Source organism: Daucus carota, chromosome 2 (assembly GCF_001625215.2).
Source record: "Daucus carota subsp. sativus chromosome 2, DH1 v3.0, whole genome shotgun sequence".
Classification (NCBI taxonomy): Eukaryota; Viridiplantae; Streptophyta; class Magnoliopsida; order Apiales; family Apiaceae; genus Daucus; species Daucus carota.
In genome coordinates, this window is record NC_030382.2 from 48,805,696 (window position 1) to 48,828,324 (window position 22,629).

The following is a 22,629-nucleotide window of genomic DNA, read 5'->3' on the forward strand; positions in this document are numbered from 1 at the left end:
TACTTTATTTTTCATTATTATTCATGAATCCTCATCTCTGATCACAAGCCTTGGTCATAAACCGATCAATCCGCTTAACCGAACCATCAAAAATCGCACCGCATGGTCCGGGTTAATTGGTTTGCGGGTCACGGGTTGGTTTGAGATTTTAAAAAACCGCTAATGTATGGTTTGGTTCCGGTTCTACCAAACCGGACCACGATCACCCCAAGTGTCAATTGATTCCTTTGATACATATCAACTAAACCGCAAACTTAATTCGTGTTGGTTAATTCCTTTGATACATCTTTAACTAAATCGCAAACTAAAAACACGTGAGATTTATAATCAACATAAATACCTTTTCATTCCTTTGAATAAAAATTTATTTAATTCTCCACAAAAAAGTTAAGAAATATATTAAATTTTACAATATTTTCAAAACAATTTGATATGTGTTTAAAAGTCTAAAAGTACTGTATAATAGGAAAAAGTTTACTTTACCGACCCTGTACTGATACTGTGTACATAAAACAAATGAGGTTAGCCTTGCCTGAGCTCATAAGCAGCTCAGGTCAGCAACAACGAAGTAAGAGACTCCATGGGTAAACCCAAAAATGAAAACCCTAGAAGATTCACTTGCATGCAGTACAACTCTGCAGAATGAAAGTTATACACCATAATTATCCTAGCAAGTTCTTGAAGCAACTGAAATGCAACCTCTGATAAAATTCTTCAAAAGAGCCAACAATCATGGGCAGAATCAGAAAATACATTTTGAATCTCAATTTATAAAATTGTTAGATTTTTCTTATTTTTTTTTTTTAGATTTTAACAAATCATAGCTCTCTCTAATATGAATTTTGGTGAATGACTGGACAGTAACTCCCTGCCGTGCATCTTCATTTCGAGCCATGCACAACAACGCCAGCACCCTGATTATTTTAGAACATCTATGAATTCCAACTGTAGTCCAGTTTAACTGACTTCTGATAGGAGACGAACTAAATCCGCATGCAGTGCATGTCCACCCTGAGACATGTAGTAGTGGCATTACAGAATGTCATAGATACAGTTCAAAGATTAACACCAGTTTGGGCAATGGTGAAGAAGATGCATAGAATAAGCCTGTCAGCATTTACTTCGAAGATAAAATAAAAGTGCCAATAAAAAGCCTCAATTTTATGAGAACTTTGGTACATATAAACTCTTAAATAGAGGACATGAGATGAATATCAATGCCAAAGGGTCATCAAGTTACTCATTCCAACTGTTCAGTAAATGCAAAGGGCAATATAACAACATACTCCAAAGATACTTCAATAAGTTGATATTCCACACACAAAAAAAAAAAAAAAAAATATTCATTCCAGATTGGTCAGCTGATCTGATGCAGCACTGTGCTGGAACTTTCCAGGTACAACTGTACAAGGCTCTTTGGAAAACTACAACCATGAATCTAGTAACATGCTCAAAGAGATTGACACACTGACTGTTCTGTTTACTAATCACTCAAAGAATCAACTAATCTTGGACTTCTCGAATAAGTCATTAAAGAAAATACCTATGATAGCTAAAATGGATGCCAACTTCACTGAAGATACAAAGACATCGCCTATGTATATCAATTTTCATTTGAGGAGCACATTTAGACTGACGCTCGACGTGCTGAGTGCCTACTGCCATCTGCTCCTATTTACTAACAATTTTATTTGCAAACTGTCGGAAACTAGAAATCTGTGTACCATATATACCCTGATCAAAATAGATTTGACAAAAGATAAGAGACATTGTGCTTACCTTGTAAGCAACTATGTGTGCCACTGGAAGCCCTTGATTGCCATTCTGAGCCAGAAGGGAGAGGTCACCAATAAGATCTAGAACCTTGTGTCTGCAAGGCTCATCATGGAAACGTAGAGGTGGATTTAACCAACCTTTGTCGGCACTGTAAAATAAAAACACTAATAATTCATATATTTTGCTGCATATATAATGTATATTCTCTTAAGTACAAATGGTGGGCATTAGTTCAACTCTGTTTCTAATGATCACTAACAAAAAAAATGAAAAGATGCGTCAAAAAATGAGACAGTGAATCACTACTAACAAAGATAGTCACAACTGTCCATGCAAAACTAAACTGTCTACTAAGTTCTTTTATACTAGTGACAATTGATGTTCATCTAATTATCATAACTAGAAAAGGTACATATGGGAGGAAGAAGTTTAAACATCTATTTAGAAGCATTGTTTATTTTTCATTAGTGAAAATGAAAGGCGCCAACAAAAACTGATGCTTCGGAGTCCTAATATTGTTACGTCTCATAAGGAACAAACAGCTGTGGGGTCACAACAATTCGTGTTGTGGTCCTATGGCATTATGAAACTACTATGAATAGCTTCTTGAGGAGGAACAACGTATAGTCAGAATACCATGAGATGTCAAAAAAGGAATTGTTTTGAAAGTAAAAGCATGCATAATATTTGCATCACATAATAATTCAAGTATCCACTTGTTTTGTATCAAACAAGCCAAACCAGACCTGTTCCAACATACAACAGAGCTAGTCTTTGAATATCTCACCAATCTTGGAAAACATCAATGTGGCTAAATTGCCCTCTCTGATGTGAACTCCCTTTTGCTCTCTACATAGATATCATGATTAGAAAAGCGACTCACCTACAAACAAGTGCATTTTCTGCCGAACCACCTTTAATGAGTCCAGCATTGCGCATTGTTTGGACCTGCAAATGTTTTGAAACTTTTAATGAGAACAAGTAAATGACCTGTGTGGTTTGAATAAACATAGGGTCCTTGGATATTATTGGACCTCAGAACACGGTGGGAAAACATAATTTTTCTCAGTATCAATGCCACTGCCGGGTGCCGGCGAAATACAAGAATTGTTGGAGAACCACAATAATAGATAGATGAGAAATTAATATGAGTTAATATAAAATATTCCTTATAACAACTTTAAGTTAAGTCAATTAGTTAAATGCTAGTAAATCACCATCACTAGTACACCTTGTATAGACTTCTAGAAAGTGCCTTACCAGATTAAATTTCTATATCTGAGCACTCTTTGCAATTCCACAATGAATTATATAGAAGCCAGTTACCACTAAGAATAATTAGACGCACAAGTAACAAAGGATATAGAAGCTGGCAACCATTATGAATATTATCATAATAGTAGCGCAATTTATTGCATAAAAAGAACATTTGTACCTAACCTCTTCAAATATACAAAATGTTCGTGAAGGGGCGATTTCTCTAGTGTACCAAGGATCATCCAGTGAAGCAGTAGAAAACCATTGGCAGCCAATAGCAGGTACCTAAAAACCCCCCACAAAGAATAATTATTCCGTCCTCCCACAAAAAAAATGTTAAAAAATTGCATCAACGATTCAACGGTATTACCTGAGGAAAGTTAATTCCATAAGTTAAACAGCCTTTCGGCAAAGGAAATGCTGCTATAAACGAATCGTTCTTCCTAACATGAACAGGCTCATTCAAAAAAGGTGCCAATTTCTCACAACTACTTCCACTACTATCTTCAGCAACCTTTAACCCCACCCTTTCAATCGCATCCACCCATTCCCTTGCTGATCCATCAAATATAGGTACCTGTTTCAGTATATTATGTCCACGCTTATTCTTTAACTTAGTTTACAACTTCAACCTTGCTAAATGTACAAATAAAATTAATTTCATTTAATCATAAAATTCAACAATGCACGTTATTAATTTAAGCAGGAGTACCTCTGTAGATAAATTATCTTGAGAGCTGGGATCTATAATCTCGATACGACAATTATCAACACCAGTGGCCTCTAACGCCGAAAGCAAGTGTTCGACAGTTCGAATAGTGTGATTACTTTTACAAAGTGTAGTACAAAGCGGAGAGGAGTTGACATGTTGAATTGAAGCAGGGATGATTGTGGAGTTGAAGTAGAAGTACCTGCCTTTCTGAGCCAACTCAGGGTAAATTTTAACGGTTGTGATCTTGCCGGAGTGGAGAGTTATTCCGGATAATTGTATTGAGTTTGCTATTGTTTGTTGGAGCTTTCCAATCTGCAGTCATAATATAATGGAGTCACTTGTAAAACGTACGTACATATATTCTCCAAAGGGAGGGGGGGGAGAGAGAGGGAGAGAGGGAGAGAGAGAGTGGGGGAGAGAGTACAGGTTTCCAGGAGAGTAGGCGTGAAGACTTGATAGCGTTGACAGCACCGGAGAGAGGCATTCGTCGCAGTGTCACCGACCGGCCTTGGATCTTCAACGTTTTTTCTCGAACATAGGGGATTCTCTCATGTGAAAATTTCAACAATTTTATATTTTCTTATGACAAAAATAAAACAATTTTATATTTTCTAATGTTTTTCTATATTTGAAGTTTCTGTTATACTTTTTTTAATTAATTTAATCTTCAGATTTTAATATTAAAACATAGGTTACTGTTAAAATTTTTGATTAATATATATGTTTTTGATAGGTCGATTAATATGTTAAGTTGGCTCAGCTTATTTTTTAAAAACAACTGTATTGTCTCTTGTATTAGTTTTCAAGTACTTCAGAAATTTTGACAGCATATTTATAAATATTATTTTTAAAATTTCATTTTTTGATTAAATAATTTTTTTCATAATAAGAAAATTTTAAAAATAATATTAATTAGTGTACGGTCAAAACTCCTAAAAATACATGAGAAAAAGTCAAGCAACTATTAGGAGGGAATACAAAGGTTTGTTAAAATAATACAGCTTTCGCTCTTAAATTGACTAGTAATTTGCAAGTGGTATAAGCTCTGTTCTAAATGTCGGTGATTAAGATTAATCCCTGTTCCGTAGCTCGCCAAACTAATTAAATATCCGATTAATCCCCGATCAATCTGATTAATCCCCGATTAATCCTTATTCCGTAACTTCACCGACTAAGTCCGATTCCCGCTTTTTACAACACTGGGTATAAGCCAAACTAGCCGGAGGTCTCTCAACTAAAAAGCTATGTTTTCACGCTCCCTTCACTCCAGCTCAGGACAACATTCAAAAGATGTGCAATATACATAATAAGATCATCTAATACATCCATCTGGTTCAAAGCCAAATTTGGTGAATTAAACTATTAAAGTTCACTGGGTGAAACAATATCTCCAAACTGCCAAAAAAAAAAAAACTTTTTCATACTATACACATATTGGTAAATACATATAACAAATATACAAAACTGAAAACAGACTAGATGTCTTTCTGAATAAGTAGGATTACAATATAGCAACTTCAACAGGTTAAGACTTTATAAACAAACTGAACAAAAGACTGGAACAACTTATTCTGGTAAATTTCTAAGGGATGCATTAAACCTTTATCTCCGATGTACATTCAAAGTTTGCATCTGCATCTAGAAACCTGAAGCTACACGTTTCTTAGCGATCCACATAGTTCAGAGTTTAAACCTGCTCACTTCCCTTGAGGATGTTGTACTTGCAGAGGGGACAAGTAGCATTCATCTTGAGCCACTTCACAACACACGAAGAGTGGAAAAAATGGTTGCAAGGCAGCGAATGAATCTCTGTTCCATCCTCATATGGACTAAGACATATACAACACTCCTACAAAATCAAAAACACCAACATATGTTATAAAAGCCATCACAGTGCATAATTACATATATCAAAACCAACGCAATAATTTTTATTCAGATAAACTTATACTAATTATATTTAGTACTGTAACTAGTTATAGTAAAAGTCTATCAGATACTTGCTTTAATGGATGAGAGCCGAAACGAGGCTCGACAATAATTATATAAAAGATTAACAAAAACCAATAGGCAGCGAAAAATATATATATCCATAAAATTCTATCATTCACAGCCACAGAAATATCCTTTTAAAGGGATCTTTCGTACTATTTTCTTCCCACTATATAGGCCCAAGATTGCATATTTATGTGGCTTAACTGAAAAGATTTAAGAACTATTTCTTATCGAAAGGCAGTGCTTGTAGTGTGCATGGCTCCTCTAAATAAGAGCACCAAAACTAAATCATAACAAACAAATAAACATCACAGCTTAATATCAATCAAGTTTTGGTTAGAAACATAAACATAGACTACACTTACTGCATCCTCACGTAAAACAGTACGTTCAGTAGCCAGGAGGTCAGAGCTTGTAGGAAGGGGAATCAATCTACCAGATCCAGCTTTCTCGTTACTCATTTGAAATCTGTACTTCTGAAGAGCACCAATATCAGCATCTGATGCACCTTCCTATATATCCAAATAAGAAGCAGCATCAGCAAGTATATATACATATAAAAAGACTGTGTACGTTAAAATGAAAAGAACTGCCTAATACCTGCCCGGCTATAGCATAGAGAATTGCAATAATGCAAGGCAAGCAGCAACAAAGAGCAATCCCAATCAAAGATGCCAGAACAACACAAAAGATCGCAAAGAACACATCAAATGCAAGAAATATCACTGATAACCTGCATTAAAAATTATTAATTGCTCATGCTACCTCAGATATAGTTGTTACACTTTTAACTGACATGAAAAATTATATATATGAAAGGCTCAAGTCACTTTCAACAATTCAACAGCTTGATGACTAAATAAGGGGAAGCTATAAAAAAAAGCCCCAATTATACTGAAAATCTGAAGGTCCTACTATGTCCCACTCCAGATCTTTAGTTTTGATAGAATATTTAGTTTAGCATCAAGGATCTAACAATAACTACTGGTTTTTAGACATTGATATATCATAGTGTCATCATAGTTTAAAAGAGTAACAATTACGGGGCGCGTGTATTAGTGCACACTTTACTGGACTCCTCTAGGGATCTACCTTTAGAGCCCTAAAATTTGTAGTGGTAAATTACATCAACTTTCAAGTTTTCATCTTTTTGCATCTTAAAATCATTTGCTCCCCAAATGGTTCAGTCTTTTACTTTTGCATACATACTCAACTTTAACATGTATTTGATGCAGGACAACCAATTAAAAAGCCCAAAGAGACAATTGAGGAGCAATATAGAAGGCTTTCGAAGCCCAATATTTAGAAGGCTCTAGAATAAGTTTATGTATTAGATTAGTATAATAGATGACTATATTGTTAGGAAATAATATCTTTTCGAATCTTGTTTTAATTAGGACTTCATGTTTACTTTATAATATATAGGAATCAAATTTTGTATGGGAAGCAGTTCTGATTATTGGTATTGAAAGATATTCATTTGTGTTTATTGTTTCTCTTCGTGAGAACAGATATTCCTTTTCCCAAACCCTAATTCAGCCTTTCACCCCCATCAATATTACACAGTGACGTGATACTTATACAAATTATATGGTTGAATTTAGCAGATAAACTCTCATAAAGTAGCCCAAGAAAGTCCCTTAGAACGCCTCTACAGAATATAGCAGTTTTTAAGCATCCAACACACGTTTATATTCAAAAATTATTGCAATGTAGACAAACATAACAACCTGATATTCAAATTACAAGACACCAAGTAAATTATAAAAAGAAATGCTACCAAAAGCCTTCACATACAATAAGGCAGATTAAACTAAACCTAAATCCAGCAAATAAAGTGGACAAATATATGGAATTGATAAATGAACTTAGAGCAATTAACTAAAAACTGAGGACCCTAGTTACTGCCATGAGCAACAAACAGAAACAATTCAAAGAAGAAAACAAGTGTTTTCAATATGCTTCTAGTATTCAGCTATGCCTTGGATTATGGTATACTATTTGATAGCCATCAGAATCCTTTAATAACATCACGGAGTTATAGAAAATGCATGCTTGGCATTTGTACGTGCAGAACTCCACATTGCAAAGTACAGAAAAAGAAAGCAGGTTTTCACTGATTAAAGCCACGAAGACGTACCAGTACAAGCGTGGAGCACTCTGGAGCAGATAATCACCTCCGGAAACTACCCAATAGAAGCCAACCATCCACCAGAAAAATGACAGTATTGTATTAGCAGATTCAAATTTTTTGCCAAAACTGAAATGTCCAGGAAGCTGAGAATCAGTACAGAGTTGATAATACAAGTACTTGATATCATAATATAAAATATTCAGTTTCTTACAAGATGAGGGAATATAGTTGAAACAGATAACAGGCAAGTGCACCAATTTACACAATATTATTAACCTGTTTACTTATCAACACAAAATGAAAAACAACAACGAGGTGCTGCTTATAACTTATAAGGTGACCAATTCAACTGCACAAACACAAGGAAACCAACAGTTGGCTGCTAGGTGTACGCCACTTTCAAGTTCTGTCATAGCAAACCAAGAGGAAACTTGAGAGGAAGGCTCGGAGTGTACAACTCTATTTAGTAATGATCAAAAACTAATTTAGTAGAACACTCTTACACATTTATGGCAAACACTGAAATCCCCAGGAATTTGTACACAATTAATAATCCTTTCCACAAAGATGTGCATACTTGATGTTATGATATGAAACTGCATGATTCATATAAAAGCTGAAACAGGTTATAGACATGTTTACTGAATTACACAATGTTGACAACCTAGTTGCTTACCCTGCAAAAACAAAAACCAAAAGTCATTGACCTAGTTAGGATATGACTAGCGGGGACTGGGGAGGTTCTATTAAATCTTCCAAAGGAGAACTGCTGAAAAGTACTCCCTCTGTCTCATTTTTCTTGTCCATTGATCAAAATCGACCTCATATTCAGTTATAACAAGTGAGCTACATGTTACCAAGAATATGTATTATTTTTCGGAAAAAAATTAATAAATTTAACATGTAATTTAACTTAATGTAAACCATTTTTTAAGGGGAAAAGAAACAATGACATGAGTTAAATATAAATGGGGAAGATTAATGAGCTGTTAGCAATTAGATCCAATTTGGCAGACATGGTCACATAGGTGTTGGTCTGATATTTATTTTGTAACAAGACAAATGGCACACCAACTTCTAGATGTGCAACTAACATTCCAAGGTCCGTAGGTAAGCTGATATGCTTCCTTACGGTATCCTTTTTTGTTAAACTTACAAACAAATATTGTAAAAAGGAGTGCCAAGATTACAATACCGCTTGAGGAATTTTCCTCGCAAACTTGTAAGAGAACACAGGCATATAAATCATTTTCAAACACTGCAAGATAATATAAGAGTGTTCCGAGCTTTCCTCCTCGTCACCTAAACCATTAGACCTTCCCAAGAAACCCAAATTCCTACTTGTCATCACTAATAACTCTATATGTTTAAAACTAAAACACTAACTGCCAAACAAAAATATTATTCAAAAACCATAGTACCATACATACCGTCATCAAGTTTGCACTCAAAATAAAATCACAAAACAAGTACATAATTCCCTCCCCATCAACAATCAAATCATCTCAAGCATTATCACACACAATGCACAAACAGTCCCAATTTGCTATAACTCCCTTCCATACTTAAACTTACACAATCATAACTCATTTCAACAATAATTACAAATTATAATCAAACACACATATACACATAAACACATAACTAAACCGGTAAAATTCAATAAACCAAATTATGAAAAAAAGGAAAAGAAAAGGAGCTATTACCTCGACCGACTAGTAACCCCCAAAACCCCACTCCTCTCCTCGTCCTCATCTTCCTCCTGACTCTCATCCTCGTAATTGGCCTCCACATCGAACTCTCCACCTCTCCTCCCACTCCTCCTCCTCCTGAACTCCGCATAAACCAACACCACGTGAACCAAACACTGCATCGCATACACAAAAATCCAAACCCTAATCGGCACGTTCGGCCTCTCCTTCCTCGACCACAACAACATCATCAACGACGCAAACACAAACGCCAAGTTCCACACTATGTCCAGCGCCACCACCGGCTTCGAGTACCCCCAATCGGCGCGCCGTTCTTCGAGCTGCCGAGCTGCCGTCTCGCGCACTAGCATCGAGGCGCCGCCGCGGCTGGAGGCGCGGCTGAGGAGCATGGAGAGAGTCGGTGGACGGGCCACGGCTTGGCGGGGGTGGAGGAGCGGCGTCGCCGTACCGGAAGTTGAGATATCCGCCATTGTGAAAGTGAAATGAGAGAGTTTAAGTGAGGTAAATTGTAAATTGTCTGTTGTGTGCGGGGTTTTGATAAGGGTAGACGACAGTTACTGTTAAGTTTGGGAGAGTGGAATTTACGGTGCAAATTTAGCAACAAAACAAATACTCCCTCCGTCCCTATTTATCTGTCCACTTTGGAAGTAAGAATTTGTCCCTATTTATCTGTCCATTTATACTTTCAAAACTAATTTAATGATAGTTTTTCAAATATATCTCCATAATTTCAATTTTCAAGGCTTGACTTATTTAAAACTTGGTTGAATTTATGTTTTCAAGACATAAAGTAGGGGTATTCCACCATTCTCAAGATATTAATTAGAGATATTTAATGAAAAAGTTCATACAATCAATTATTCCTTGGTATGTGTTTTTTTTTCCCAAAATGGACAGATAAAAAGGGACGGAGGGAGTATAATTTACAGGTCAAGTACCAAATTGGTCATATATCACTTTTTTCAATAATCTTTTAGAGATATTATTTTGATCACTAAAATCTTATAAAATATCAAATGAGTACTTTTAAAAATGTGTCGAAAAAGTAAATATTTTTTTTGGTTGAGTTATACACATTTTTCTTTAACGTTGCTATGACAGAGTGAAAAGTGATAAATTTTAGTATTTTTGATAATATATCAATATTTTTAAAAACATATTTACTATATATTTTTATTTAAATAAGATTAAGTAATTGTAAAATTTAAAATAAATAATAAATATTTTTTAAAATCTAGATATATTATCTAAAATACTAGAATTCACCTTTTTTTTTTATTATAGTCGCGTTGATGAAAAATGTGTATGACTTGACAAGAATAAATATTTACTTTCTCGGCACATTTTTAGAGGTATCCATTTGATCTTTATACGACTTTAATGATCAAAATGATACTTCTAAAAGATCAATGAAAAAAGTGATATATGTCCTTTATTTCAGTGACCAGCTTGATACTTAATCCAATAATTTACGGTGCAACTACTAAGGATCCGTTTGGTTTCTTCCCATGGCTTAAATATCTCAATTTAGTATTTCGTAAATTCACATATTACTTTATATATTAATCATGTTAATTATAACTAATATAATATTAATATTACATTCATCTATATAGCATAAAAATATTACATATGTGTGCATATAATTTTGAATAGTCATTTCATTTTAGTGATTAAATTATTTTATTATTTTAATAAATATAATTCATAAATATTATATATATCAATATATATACGCATTTATATATTGTTATTTATTAAATTTAACGTATGGATGTATACATGGTTCATTACGAGATCTGTTATCATTTATCAACTAAGTGTTTGTTTGGAGTGCCGTTAAAAGTTGTTGTGCGGTCAGAGTGTCTGTTTGATGGTGTTGTTAAAGGTTGCTCCGCCGTCAGAAAAAGTGCCGGTAAAAAAATGTTGTTGTAGAAATCAGATAACTGTTTGGTAATTCTTTTTGATATTTGCTTATTTTGAGTTATAATATAATAAAAAAAATTGTGGTGAGATTTAACAGTGAAATTTATAACTGTTTCCTACAAAAGCTGAAAGCAGTTTTTTTCAAAAGCATGGAAGGATCTGTTTTTTCTAAAATCAGCTTTTCAACTAAAATATGCTGTTCAAAAAAATTGATTTTATATTTACCAAATAGTTTTTCACTTGTTTTTGAGAAAAAAACTAATGTTGCTGTTGCAACAACAACCTCAAACAGTACCTTGTTCTTTTGTGGGCCGCTGGACTGAGATCGGTATATACACATACTCGTTCTACAAAAAATTTAACGATCGACTTTGAATTTGAAATAGATTATGGGATTAGCATATCCATCCCTAACGTGTCCTTAATCCCCTCCTTATATATTAAAACATATACAGACAAATATAAAAAGAAGTAGTTTTAACAAATTAATATAGAGTTTGAATGTTTATAGTTGGAAATGTGGTAATAACCGGTGATAATTAGATATGTAATATAAATTCGTCCATAAAAGGTTAGCTAGAACATGTTGCTTACTTCAAAATGTTTTATTTGTACCGGTATGTTTTTGCACAACTTGTTTCTAAGATGTTGTGATTCATGTAATAAATTGAATATGATAGAAGTTTGATTACTCTTTTAGATCCGGTTATCTCAAATAGAATTAATTATATCCCCTATAGATATGTATAACTGTAAAAATATCTGCAAAAAGATTTTATATAACTCATAAGCATATTAAAATTATATATTTATTCATAATAATTTAAAATATCAATAACATGATATTTTCAAATTTTGAATCTGATAGCAAAAATGTCATCGCAAACTTGTTCAATAAATTCAGTTAATAAATCTTATAGGATCGTCAGTCATACAAAACGTTTATTAGAAAATGATATCAAAATCAAAATATTCCTCCCTCCGTCCCATTTTAGTTGTCACCTTTGGTTTTGTGCCGGTCAAATTGATCAAAGTTTGACTGAAATTTATAAATTTATCAATTGAAAAAAAAAAAAAATATGTCATCAGAAATAACTTTTAATGTATTTTAAGATGTAATTTTCAGTTTTTTAAAATAATGAAAGAGTGATTTATAATCTTTAGTCAAAAGTTGGTCAATTTGACAAACAAAAATAAAAATGTAACAACTAAAATGATACGGAGGGAGCACTAATATTCATACATGTGGTATAAACCACATGTATAAACCATATTTGACGAGGGCGTAAATTTTGCTTGAAAGTCGGATTGATCAAAACAAAACGGAATAGAAATAGAAAAAGAAAAGCCCCCACTTCCATTGATTAGATATAGGAGGAGTTTATGAATTAGGTACGGTGTCAACGTAAGTACAGTTGAACAGTTGAACATGAACATGCTGCCGCACCACCTGGCACTTTGGTGTGATTGTGCTTGTTTTTTTTTGCGCGTCTTCGAATAATTCAATTTCACTTTACAAAAATTATTACACTAATCACTAACGCAAATTATTTTAGCAAATATATTCACTCCTTTTAGAAGAACAATTATAAATATACCTTGAGCTCCAACCTTCGTGCTGGCTGCTAGCGTGACGGCGTTGTCTATGATTCAATTTATTAAAAGAACACAAAAGAATCGCATAGTAATTTGTTTGTAATTGTACATGTAGTAAAAGTGAAACTAATCAAATATTTGATTACAAAATGTGTAAAGATGGATAAGATTCCATCGGGGACCAAATTAATAAATGCAAACAGAAAAATTGAAGAAACAGGCAAATCATATCTAATGGAGGTCGTTAGGGAACATAGATATCAGAGTGTATCGCTTCTACTAAACACAAGTATCTAACAAATTCTCCGTGTTTTATTAAGTAATTCTCACATAAATATTTTAAATGCTAAAAATGAATTAATAAGTAAAACAAATAAAATATTAAAAAGAAAGAAGAACAGAGAGTGAGATGTGAATTATGTCAATACCGTTTAGTTGTTCGTGACTTTCAAACGGTAACCAAAATGGAAAAAGAGCCCTGGCCCCTGAGTTTCGGACTCTCGGTGTGGGCCCACAAAAGGAACATGGTCATGAAATTAAGTATAAATATTTCCAAGATTTTAATTAAAATAAATTCGTATTCACAAAAATAGTATAAATAACTCCTACATCCCATCTTAATTATTATATTATTTTATACAAAATTTTATACTCATTGTCTTATCTTAGAGGGACACCAAGCAAATTTTCGAAAAACACATATATATTTTCAAATTTTGGAAGACACTTCTATAATTTTGTAAAATTTAAAATGATGAAAAAATGTAAAAAATATATTTAAAGAGGCACGTGTCTCTCGTGCCTCTTCCTACATCCGCCCCTGTTGTCTTCGCACAAAAAGTTTCTCCCTTTGAAGGGCAGCATGCTTAATGCGCAGCTAGCTCGCATCAACCTCCACGCGGCCACGCCTTCACGAGATGTAGTGTCCCTAGACTTGCTAGTTGCTCCGGATGGCACTCTGCCCCTGAATCAGCTGGGACCTGGGTCTTCTGACTTGTGTCCACTCTCCATCATCTTATATATTTTCATCCACTAATTAAAAACTTATTTAAAAAAAATTCTGAACAGAATTATTTAACAAAAATTTTAACATATCAATAATAATAATTTTTATTATTCGATCAATACGAGCAAAAAGTTTAATCATCATATAAAAAATATAGGAATAATAAATAAAAATATTTTATTAGTATTCTAAAAAATTAATCACATTTTTCTCCACATTATGATATAATTTTTATATTAATTACTACATAACAAGTAATTATTACTAACTCATATACTTTATTTGTGCATTTCAATAGTAAATTTATTGTTGATTTTAAAGATAAAATGAAGGATGCATTAATCATAAATGTAAAATATTTTTGAAATTGGATTTTCTATTTGATATTAAAAATGAGCATTTTTCTCTTTTGTTTGACACCGAGATTTGACACGGAAAAATATGTATATATGATATTTTTAGGATTAATTATTCATAGATGTTTATAATTTATATTTGTGAAAAAATATTTATTTTTAAAAATAATCATATATTTACATATTTTTTTAAAAATAAGATAAATAAGAAAAATCAATATAACAATAAGTTCATGTAGGTTGGGCGCACTAAAAATTCGAAATACGTTATTTTAAAACAAAAACTTGAAATACGTTAATATTAAAAATATAAATATTTCTTATAACTTACAAAGACATAGAATTGTTTCAATAAAATTTAAATAAAAACCGAAACCAAATTTATTCCCTCTCATCTGGTTGGAATGGAATTAGAGATGTTCAAAAAATCTGAAATCCCATCCGATCCGGAAAAAAAACTGAAAAATCCGATTTGGCCCGCCCCGGTCCGAGGGCCTAAAACACGCCTAGTATTTTCAAAAAAATCCAGATAAAATCGGATTTCTGAAAAATACGGGCTTTTTATAACTAAACCAAACGTAGTATTTTTGGAAAATCCCGGTCCAGCCAGCCCGAATTTTAAAAAAGTCCGTCTTGATCTAATTTCAAAAAAATCCGGATTTTTTTTGACCCGGTCTAGATCTGGCCCAAACAGATATTTTGTGCATCTATAGTTGGAACCAGTGAACTTTTATACGAATAATGCTGGAACGTCTTTATACATTATTTGTTCAAATATGTAACTTTAAATATGATATATAATTATAATTTTTTTAAAAATAATAATTATTTCTACGAGGAAGGAAGAGAACAATACCTATATTTTCATTTTAACTCCACATAGAGTGAACTAGCTTTGCATAAAATATAGAGGTATTCTATTTTATTAAGAATATGTAACTTATTAAATTAACCACTTCAAAATATTGCATACACTCTTCTCTCAAAAAAAAATATTGCATATACTCTAAAATTAAAATGACACCAAGTGAGGTTGAACAAAAGGAATATTTTTTATAGTAATTTATTTATACACCTCATAAATTAATCTGACACTATAAATACCAACTACTTAAAGTATAGACAAAATCTCAGTTTCACGATGCACACTTAAATAACAGTCTGTACAGCACACACACAAGCTCACTATTTTCAAACCTCCCAACTCATCATCATACATACACAAATTATCTTTATATATCTACTGCTCTGAGCCTGTTGCGTAGATTGTTTTCATGTGAATAGAGAGTCAGATCCAATATGACTGATCTTTCCGGCGACGAAGCTTCACTGTCGGTTTCGCCGGAGTTTTACTCCGGCCATAATAACGGCAATGCACGGAATTCTCCGCCGTTGACGGCGTCGGCGTCATTTAGAGAAGGAAGGAGCACGACGAGGAGGCGAGCGCCGATGAGGCCGCCAAGCTTAGACGCTGATGAGTTTTTTAATTTGATGCACGGCTCGGATCCGGTTAAAATCGAACTTAATCGGTTGGAGAACGAAGTTCGAGGTCCGTGAGACATGTTTGTTTGATCTGACTACAATAGGACCTCGATAAATTAATAATCGATAAATTAATAGTTCGTATTTAACATGTAACATGGCAATATGCAATATAATGGAGGATGTGTTTTTTAATTAATTAATTTAGAGAGGTTTAATTGTATGTTAAGTTGTGGCTTGATTGATTTGATTATATATTGTGTGTTACGGTGCCGTTTTTGTGCAGATAAAGATAGAGAGCTGGGTGAAGCTCAAGCTGAGATAAAGGCGCTCAGACTGTCTGAGCGACTTCGTGAAAAAGCAGTGGAAGAGGTTTGTGTTGCTGATGCATTTTACTTGAGATATGAATTACTGTGTAGTTTTTTTTTTTTTGGTTGAAGCTAAATTTAACCTTAGCCAATGTTCTATGTGATTGCATTAATTCCGAAGCTAAATTATAGGCATTTTCTCTAGTCACCCTCAATTTAGAGTACAATTTCATTATATTCTCCCATGTTCCATTCCATCCAGGTGAACACAACCTAAGTCTACATAGTCATATATGTTTCTGCTTTGGTAATTTGTAATCACCATTCTACCATACCGCCAGTTGTAAAAACTTACTTGTTTTGTTCAAAATTTGGCTTTCAAAAGCCAGCAGTAGCTTCTTACAATTTTTAGAATGGACAGTTGATTGAACATCCCCTATAGTATGTCATTACTTTTTGTCTTGATTTTTTTTCTTTTGGTTCTTTCCCGATACCTCCCAAGGAAACTCTCGAATTGGATTTTTTTATATTGGAGTTTCCAGTTCAGTGTCACAAACTTATTATTTTCACACCGGGTAGCATTTCTGTCAGCAGCTGATCCTTGCAACCTCACCTTGGAGATAAATTATGAATTAGATATATGGTAAAAGTTACATAGTAGGAATCAACATAATTGTTGGTATTAGTTTCTAATTATCCAAGATAGGGTTTTACTCCCGAGTCCCAAGATGTAATCATCATGCCTACATCAGATTGTCAAAATTATGAATTGATTATTTATAAAAAAAATGAGGATTTATTTGTGTCTCTTCGGAGGATTCCAAGTTTTACTTTTGAGTCTTGTACTATATCGCTCATAGTAGCTAAACTGCTGATGCAGACTAAAGGAGTAAAGCTCCTACTAACCATCTATGATCGACCCATATTATCCAGTTTTTCGATACCATCTGACTGTTGATATTTAGCATGTAGAGTTTGTCTGTATATTCTTACAGAATAGTTGTCTTCTTAATCGGCTATAATTAATTTACTTAAACATATACATGTGATTGGCTCCATAATGTTCTTTTGATATACCAAGTTTATCAAAATACATTTCTCTATGCAGTAGTTCTCCGGGCTATTGAATTTTCGCTCATTCTATTCTTTTTGTCCTTTTCCAGCCTGTCTATGTGTGGATTATTTCAATATACTTTAGTCAGGACTTATAACTTAACAACCTAAGCAATTCTATTTACACGTCCTCCTTTGACCATTTTAAATGTTATTCACAATTTTTTTACACCGGAAGAAAGCTTATTTTTCTATTTGTTTTTCCTGTATCCTAGCTAAGTGAAGAATTGGAAAAGGTGGACGAAAAGCTCAAGTTAACGGAATCTCTTCTTGAAAGCAAAGTATTGACTGAAGCTCATGTACCATATGAATATATATCTTTGTTTGTAGAAAAATTGTTGATAACATATTACTTTTTTGGCAGAATCTTGAAATTAAGAAAATCAATGATGAAAAGAAGGCTTCCATGGCTGCTCAATTTGCAGCAGAAGCTACTCTTCGAAGGGTTCATGCTGCTCAAAAAGACGATGATATGCCTCCTATTGAAGCCATCCTTGCACCTTTGGAAGCAGAGCTTAAGCTTGCTCGTCAAGAGGTATACTTTTCTTATCCTTGAAGTTCACACAGTTCGGAGGGCAGATATATTAAATGTAGTGGATTCTCATGCAAAAATCGGCTGTACTCTTGCTTTGCCAGATTGCAAATCTCCAGGATGACAACAAAGCTCTAGATCGCCTCACGAAATCAAAAGAGGCTGCTTTACTGGAGGCTGAAAGAACTGTTCAAGTTGCTCTAGCAAAGGCTTCTATGGTAGATGATCTGCAAAATAAGAACCAAGAATTAATGAAGCAGATAGAAATTTGCCAGGTATTGTGGTCGTTAATCCTCTAAAATGAAGTTATTGTGTGTGTTTCTTAAAATTCTAAAATATAAATCTTATTTGCTTGACTAATAGGAAGAAAATAAAATCTTGGACAAAATGCATCGCCAAAAAGTTGCTGAAGTTGAAAAGCTCACTCAAACTGTACGCGAGCTAGAAGAAGCTGTACTTGCAGGCGGTGCTGCGGCAAATGCTGTTAGAGAGTATCAAAGAAAAGTTCAAGAGATGAATGTAATATAATAGTACAATATGTTAATAACTAACTTTGTTTTGAACGACCTTTTGTATGATTGTCAATGATACTCAATTCAACAAATTGTCATGTTAATTTCAGGAGGAAAGAAAAACTCTTGATAGGGAGCTGGCTCGGGCAAAAGTAACAGCTAACAGGGTAGCAGTAGTGGTAGCTAATGAATGGAAAGATGCCAATGATAAAGTAATGCCTGTAAAACAATGGCTAGAAGAAAGAAGATTCATGCAGGTATGATAAATTTTGTCACTCTAGATGTGCATTTTTTAATACTTTAGTTGTTGCCATCTTCTGTTGAATCTGACTGTTTATCCCATTTGTAACTAATACTAGAAACAACTTTATACAGGGAGAGATGCAACAGTTACGGGACAAGCTCACTATAACTGAACGAGCTGCACGATCTGAAGCTCAGTTGAAAGTAACAATTTGATTTTAGTTCAGAAGTAGTGTAAAATATTATTACATACTTACTGCAATCTAATTACTTTTCACTACTTCAGGAAAAATATCAACTGCGTCTAAAAGTACTAGAAGAGACTCTGAGATCGCCAAACACTAGCAGTCGCAACATACCAGATGGAAGAAGTTTGTCACGTCGGCAGTCATTTGGAGGAGCTGATAGCATCTCTAAATTGACCTCAAATGGATTACTACCTCGAAGGTCACCATCATTTCAGCTGAGATCATCTGGCACTAGTACAATGCTAAAGCATGCAAAAGGTAATTCAAAGTCGTTTGATGGTGGTACCCGCTCACTGGATGGAGGAAAATCCCTTTCAAATGGATCAGGCCCTAAATATAACGATGGCCAACTCTGTGAGGAAACCAGGGACACTGAGACACACGATAATTCCTGGAAAACACATATAGATGATAAACCCACTGACTTTACAGCAGCTGAAAAAGAGGATACTGTTTCTGTTGTGTTGTATGATTTGCTACAAAAAGAGGTTGTTTCATTAAGGAAAGCTACTCATGAGAAGGATCAAAGTCTCAAAGACAAAGATGATTCAATTGAGGTTGACCTTCCTTCTTGCATTACTTCGTGCTAAAATAAATATTTGTTAATATCATAAACTTTATCTTCAGATGTTAGCAAAGAAGGTTGATACCTTAAGCAAGGCAATGGAGGTTGAGGCCAAAAAGATGAGAAGAGAGGTGGCTGCCAAGGAAAAGGAGGTGGCTTCTATGCGTGTTGATAAAGAACATGAAAGTAGGACCCAAAGATTAGGAAATGTCAAGGCCCCTGGGAGTAATTCTCAGCTGCTTCCTGGAAGGTATGCTGTTTTCCTCGCCACATTTGAACTCCTATAGAATGGTTCCACACAGGTCCAAATAAGCTCGATAGTGTTGCATACTGGTTTTTCTCTCTTTGGTTCCTTATTACCAACACAAGAAAGCCGTTAGTTCTATTAGTGCATTTTATTATTTTTTTACTCTGCGTACTATTTCTTTGTTTTTCGTTCTTTAGTTCTTGGACTTTTAGCTCTACCGAGTTCCAGTTCCGCTTCGTTAGACTTAGATTGACATTGGAGCATGCCAGTCACTTTTTCTTAAGTATAGAGCTGTAGTTGTGCATTTAGACATGGGGTTGAAATTAATTTGAGCTTTATGAATATTGTTTCACTCATAGAAAGTAAAAACCACTGGGTACTGAGATATAGCTGAGTGAACAGACCTTACACGAGCTGCACCAATATATAGTTTATTAACATTAAGCTGCCTTCTGTTCTGACACAATATACATGAAGTGCATAGCATGGCAGATGCATGTCTATCTTGACGGAAGATAAGTGTTGATCCTGTCTATTGGATTCCATACTCTTAGCAAGTTTAGGAGGGTTAGCTGCTGAATCTGTATGGAACCTTTTTATTTTCGAAATGAATATACTATGGAAACTGTATCCCATACATTATACTTTGTTTTTGTAAGAACTATAGAACAAGTTGAAATTCTGTTTTAAGACAGTTAATTGACTTATGTGGCACATTATCATGGTTGTATTGTGCCCTACATATTACATAAAAATACTGGCACATTAACATGGTTTTATCATGCCTACATATTACATAAAAATACATCTCCGAGTCACCATTCCTGTAGTCCAAGGTTTTCTCCCACCAGATTAAGGCATTCACACATCAAACTGCATCAATTCATTAACATCTCTCAGTTATTTCAAGTTTTCAACATTCTTCCTACCTAGTATTGAACTTCACAAAGAACTAATTTCCAAAATGTTAGCTCATGTGCCAATATCCAAGAAAAGAGGGGAAAGAATCCGAAGATAGACACATGCTTGTCTCTATACTTATTTATAAAGATAATATTTACTGTGTTGATGTGTCTTCACTACTTTTTAGATCTTAATTTTTGGAGGATTGTAGCAAATAAACTTTTTTTTTTCTGGTGAAGTTATGGTGTGGTTGTGCTAATTTGTTTCTCCACTTAAGCTGCCATATTAGCCATTCGGTAGATGCTATCAGTATTTAACCAAAATACAAGTTAAATCACATGTAAAAAAACTTAGATAAAAATATAAGTCGAATTACGTACATGACAGAACCAGGATATTTGAAGTCAGTATGTCACTTTTAGATGTAGACACACTGAGCTGCATGATGCTGTGGGTACTTTATGGGCCACCCTGAAATTTCAGTATGTATAATTATATGTATTTAATTAAACATATATGAGGTTTCTAGGTTGGTCAAGATGTGAGAACAAAGTTTTGTGTAAGGGAACGCCAGTTTTTAATATTGATATCAACAAAGAACAATAAGCTTATTTTGGTACACCCCACATCTTGTGGCTGGCAACACAACACAACCACAGTGGGGTTTACAGTAATTAACCCATATCAATAGTAGTGCACTTATCTCTATGAAAAGAGCATCTTCACCCATCGAACCCCGCCAATCTGTTAATTTACTTGATATAAGTGCAAGAAAAAATCAACTATTTTGCTTCTTTTTTATTGGTACAGCACTTACAAGTCAAAATAGTTAATCCTTCCACTGAATCAACAAATCGGTGGACTTTTATCTATTCAGCAGCGGTTTATTGGTCCATCAATCAAATTAATGGCAATAAATCCATTGATCACTCTATCCATTTTTGATGGAGTAGCTAAAGAATTGATGGACGTTAATTTATTGATAGACCAATAAAGAATTGTTGCATTCACATACTCATTCAGTCCTTCAATCCGTCTTAACGGATTTACTATTTTTTTTTCATCGGTGCATATGCTCTAATGATTATCTTGAAACTATTACTTTAACGAGTCAATAATATTTTAATCTGCAGAAGCACCTCAAGAGGCGGGTTGACGCACAACACTCAATGACGTGCAGCACCAATTGCAGAGAACAAGGAGTGGCATTGTCTACTAGGTCATTTTCTTCATTGTTCTGAAATTAGTATTTTAGCATATGTGTGGTTGATTATAGAATTACAAATAGCAGGCCGCCAGGCCCTTGTTCCTCTATGTTAAAGTTTTCGAATATTAACAATGGTTTGAATGAAAGGTAGTGGACTTTCTGATAGTAAGAAAGAAAAAGGGAAGGAGGTTGAAAGTAAAGTTAAGTCTTCGCCAGACTCATCTGTGATTTGATTGATTGTTTAGGGTACTGGACTACTGGTTGGTGTTATTCTGTTAGTTTAGCACCCTGGCCTGGTGTCTTCCCCTCTCTTTGAATGGCACGTAGTCTCATAATCCACAGCTAGAGTTGTTATATTCATTCTACGCAGGCTTTTTAATGTGCTTGCCATCATGTAGAAATTAGTACATCTGTGATTCTGTTTTTATTGCCGGTAATTTCTGTAGTGCTTCTGGGCTCCAAAGAAATCAGTCATTGCTCTGTTTGATAAACAAGTCAGTGTATTGCTTAAATAGTAAGTTGCTTGTATAAGAGAGAGAGAGTGTGTCTTGTCGATGTATGTTGGTCTGAACGGTAGCAGAGAGGTTTGAAATAGTACTCAAAAAAAAGGATACGGGCGAGAAGATTTGGCCTTTGATTGTGTGCTAAACTCATTGCGATTAATGTGCGATTGATCTATATATTCATAAAATCGTATGCTTTTACTTATTCATAAAAGTTCGTTTATAATTTAATTTTATATGAAAATTGTTATTGTACATATTTTTTAGTCGTTCTTAATATATTAATATAAAGTAGA

The 22,629-nt window shown here is 34.1% G+C and overlaps 3 protein-coding genes across 6 annotated transcripts; 1 reads left to right on the forward strand and 2 right to left on the reverse strand.

Annotated features, from left to right (window-relative positions):
• Window positions 1-585: 585 nt before the first annotated feature.
• LOC108206574 (probable UDP-3-O-acyl-N-acetylglucosamine deacetylase 1, mitochondrial) lies at window positions 586-4,315 on the reverse strand. Of its 2 annotated transcripts, none has more exons than XM_017376917.2 (7): window positions 4,170-4,315; window positions 3,746-4,057; window positions 3,404-3,610; window positions 3,217-3,318; window positions 2,660-2,724; window positions 1,780-1,924; window positions 586-1,011 (listed from the first exon to the last, which is right to left on the reverse strand). In XM_017376917.2, the coding sequence occupies exons 1-7, from the start codon at window positions 4,227-4,229 to the stop codon at window positions 958-960; spliced, it is 945 nt and encodes a 314-aa protein (XP_017232406.1). In that variant the 5' UTR covers window positions 4,230-4,315; the 3' UTR covers window positions 586-957. The 2 variants fall into 2 exon arrangements, with proteins under 2 accessions (XP_017232406.1, XP_017232407.1); XM_017376918.2 differs by lacking the exon at window positions 586-1,011 and adding an exon at window positions 1,544-1,678.
• An 834-nt stretch (window positions 4,316-5,149) lies between these two features.
• Window positions 5,150-10,129, reverse strand: LOC108210091 (E3 ubiquitin protein ligase RIE1). The gene is made up of 5 exons (XM_064087902.1): window positions 9,581-10,129; window positions 7,881-8,000; window positions 6,341-6,473; window positions 6,106-6,252; window positions 5,150-5,594 (listed from the first exon to the last, which is right to left on the reverse strand). The coding sequence occupies exons 1-5, from the start codon at window positions 10,054-10,056 to the stop codon at window positions 5,433-5,435; spliced, it is 1,038 nt and encodes a 345-aa protein (XP_063943972.1). The 5' UTR covers window positions 10,057-10,129; the 3' UTR covers window positions 5,150-5,432.
• A 5,470-nt stretch (window positions 10,130-15,599) lies between these two features.
• LOC108209228 (microtubule-associated protein 70-2) lies at window positions 15,600-22,588 on the forward strand. Of its 3 annotated transcripts, none has more exons than XM_017380031.2 (12): window positions 15,600-16,019; window positions 16,239-16,324; window positions 17,589-17,654; window positions 17,738-17,908; window positions 18,010-18,180; window positions 18,269-18,424; window positions 18,528-18,674; window positions 18,793-18,864; window positions 18,947-19,465; window positions 19,536-19,723; window positions 21,757-21,842; window positions 22,277-22,588. In XM_017380031.2, exons 1-11 carry the CDS (start codon window positions 15,770-15,772, stop codon window positions 21,794-21,796), a joined length of 1,866 nt encoding a protein of 621 aa, XP_017235520.1. In that variant the 5' UTR covers window positions 15,600-15,769; the 3' UTR covers window positions 21,797-21,842; window positions 22,277-22,588. The 3 variants fall into 3 exon arrangements, with proteins under 3 accessions (XP_017235520.1, XP_063943973.1, XP_017235519.1); XM_064087903.1 differs by lacking the exon at window positions 22,277-22,588 and adding an exon at window positions 22,076-22,209; XM_017380030.2 differs by lacking the exon at window positions 22,277-22,588 and having other exon boundaries at window positions 21,757-22,030.
• The last annotated feature ends 41 nt before the right edge of the window (window positions 22,589-22,629 follow it).

Coding starts and splice junctions, on each gene's coding strand:
- LOC108206574 (XM_017376917.2), bottom strand. CDS start 4,229: ATGCCTCTCTCCGGTGCTGTCAACGCTATCAAGTCTTCACGCCTACTC. Junction 4,058..4,169: donor GCCTACTCTCCTGGAAACCT/GTACTCTCTCCC, acceptor TTATGACTGCAG/ATTGGAAAGCTCCAACAAAC. Junction 1,012..1,779: donor CACACATAGTTGCTTACAAG/GTAAGCACAATG, acceptor TACATGTCTCAG/GGTGGACATGCACTGCATGC.
- LOC108209228 (XM_017380031.2), top strand. CDS start 15,770: ATGACTGATCTTTCCGGCGACGAAGCTTCACTGTCGGTTTCGCCGGAG. Junction 17,909..18,009: donor TTAAGCTTGCTCGTCAAGAG/GTATACTTTTCT, acceptor TTGCTTTGCCAG/ATTGCAAATCTCCAGGATGA. Junction 19,466..19,535: donor ACAAAGATGATTCAATTGAG/GTTGACCTTCCT, acceptor CTTTATCTTCAG/ATGTTAGCAAAGAAGGTTGA.
- LOC108210091 (XM_064087902.1), bottom strand. CDS start 10,056: ATGGCGGATATCTCAACTTCCGGTACGGCGACGCCGCTCCTCCACCCC. Junction 6,474..7,880: donor AGTGCTCCACGCTTGTACTG/GTACGTCTTCGT, acceptor TTTTTAATGCAG/GTTATCAGTGATATTTCTTG. Junction 5,595..6,105: donor CTGTTTTACGTGAGGATGCA/GTAAGTGTAGTC, acceptor TTGATTTTGTAG/GAGTGTTGTATATGTCTTAG.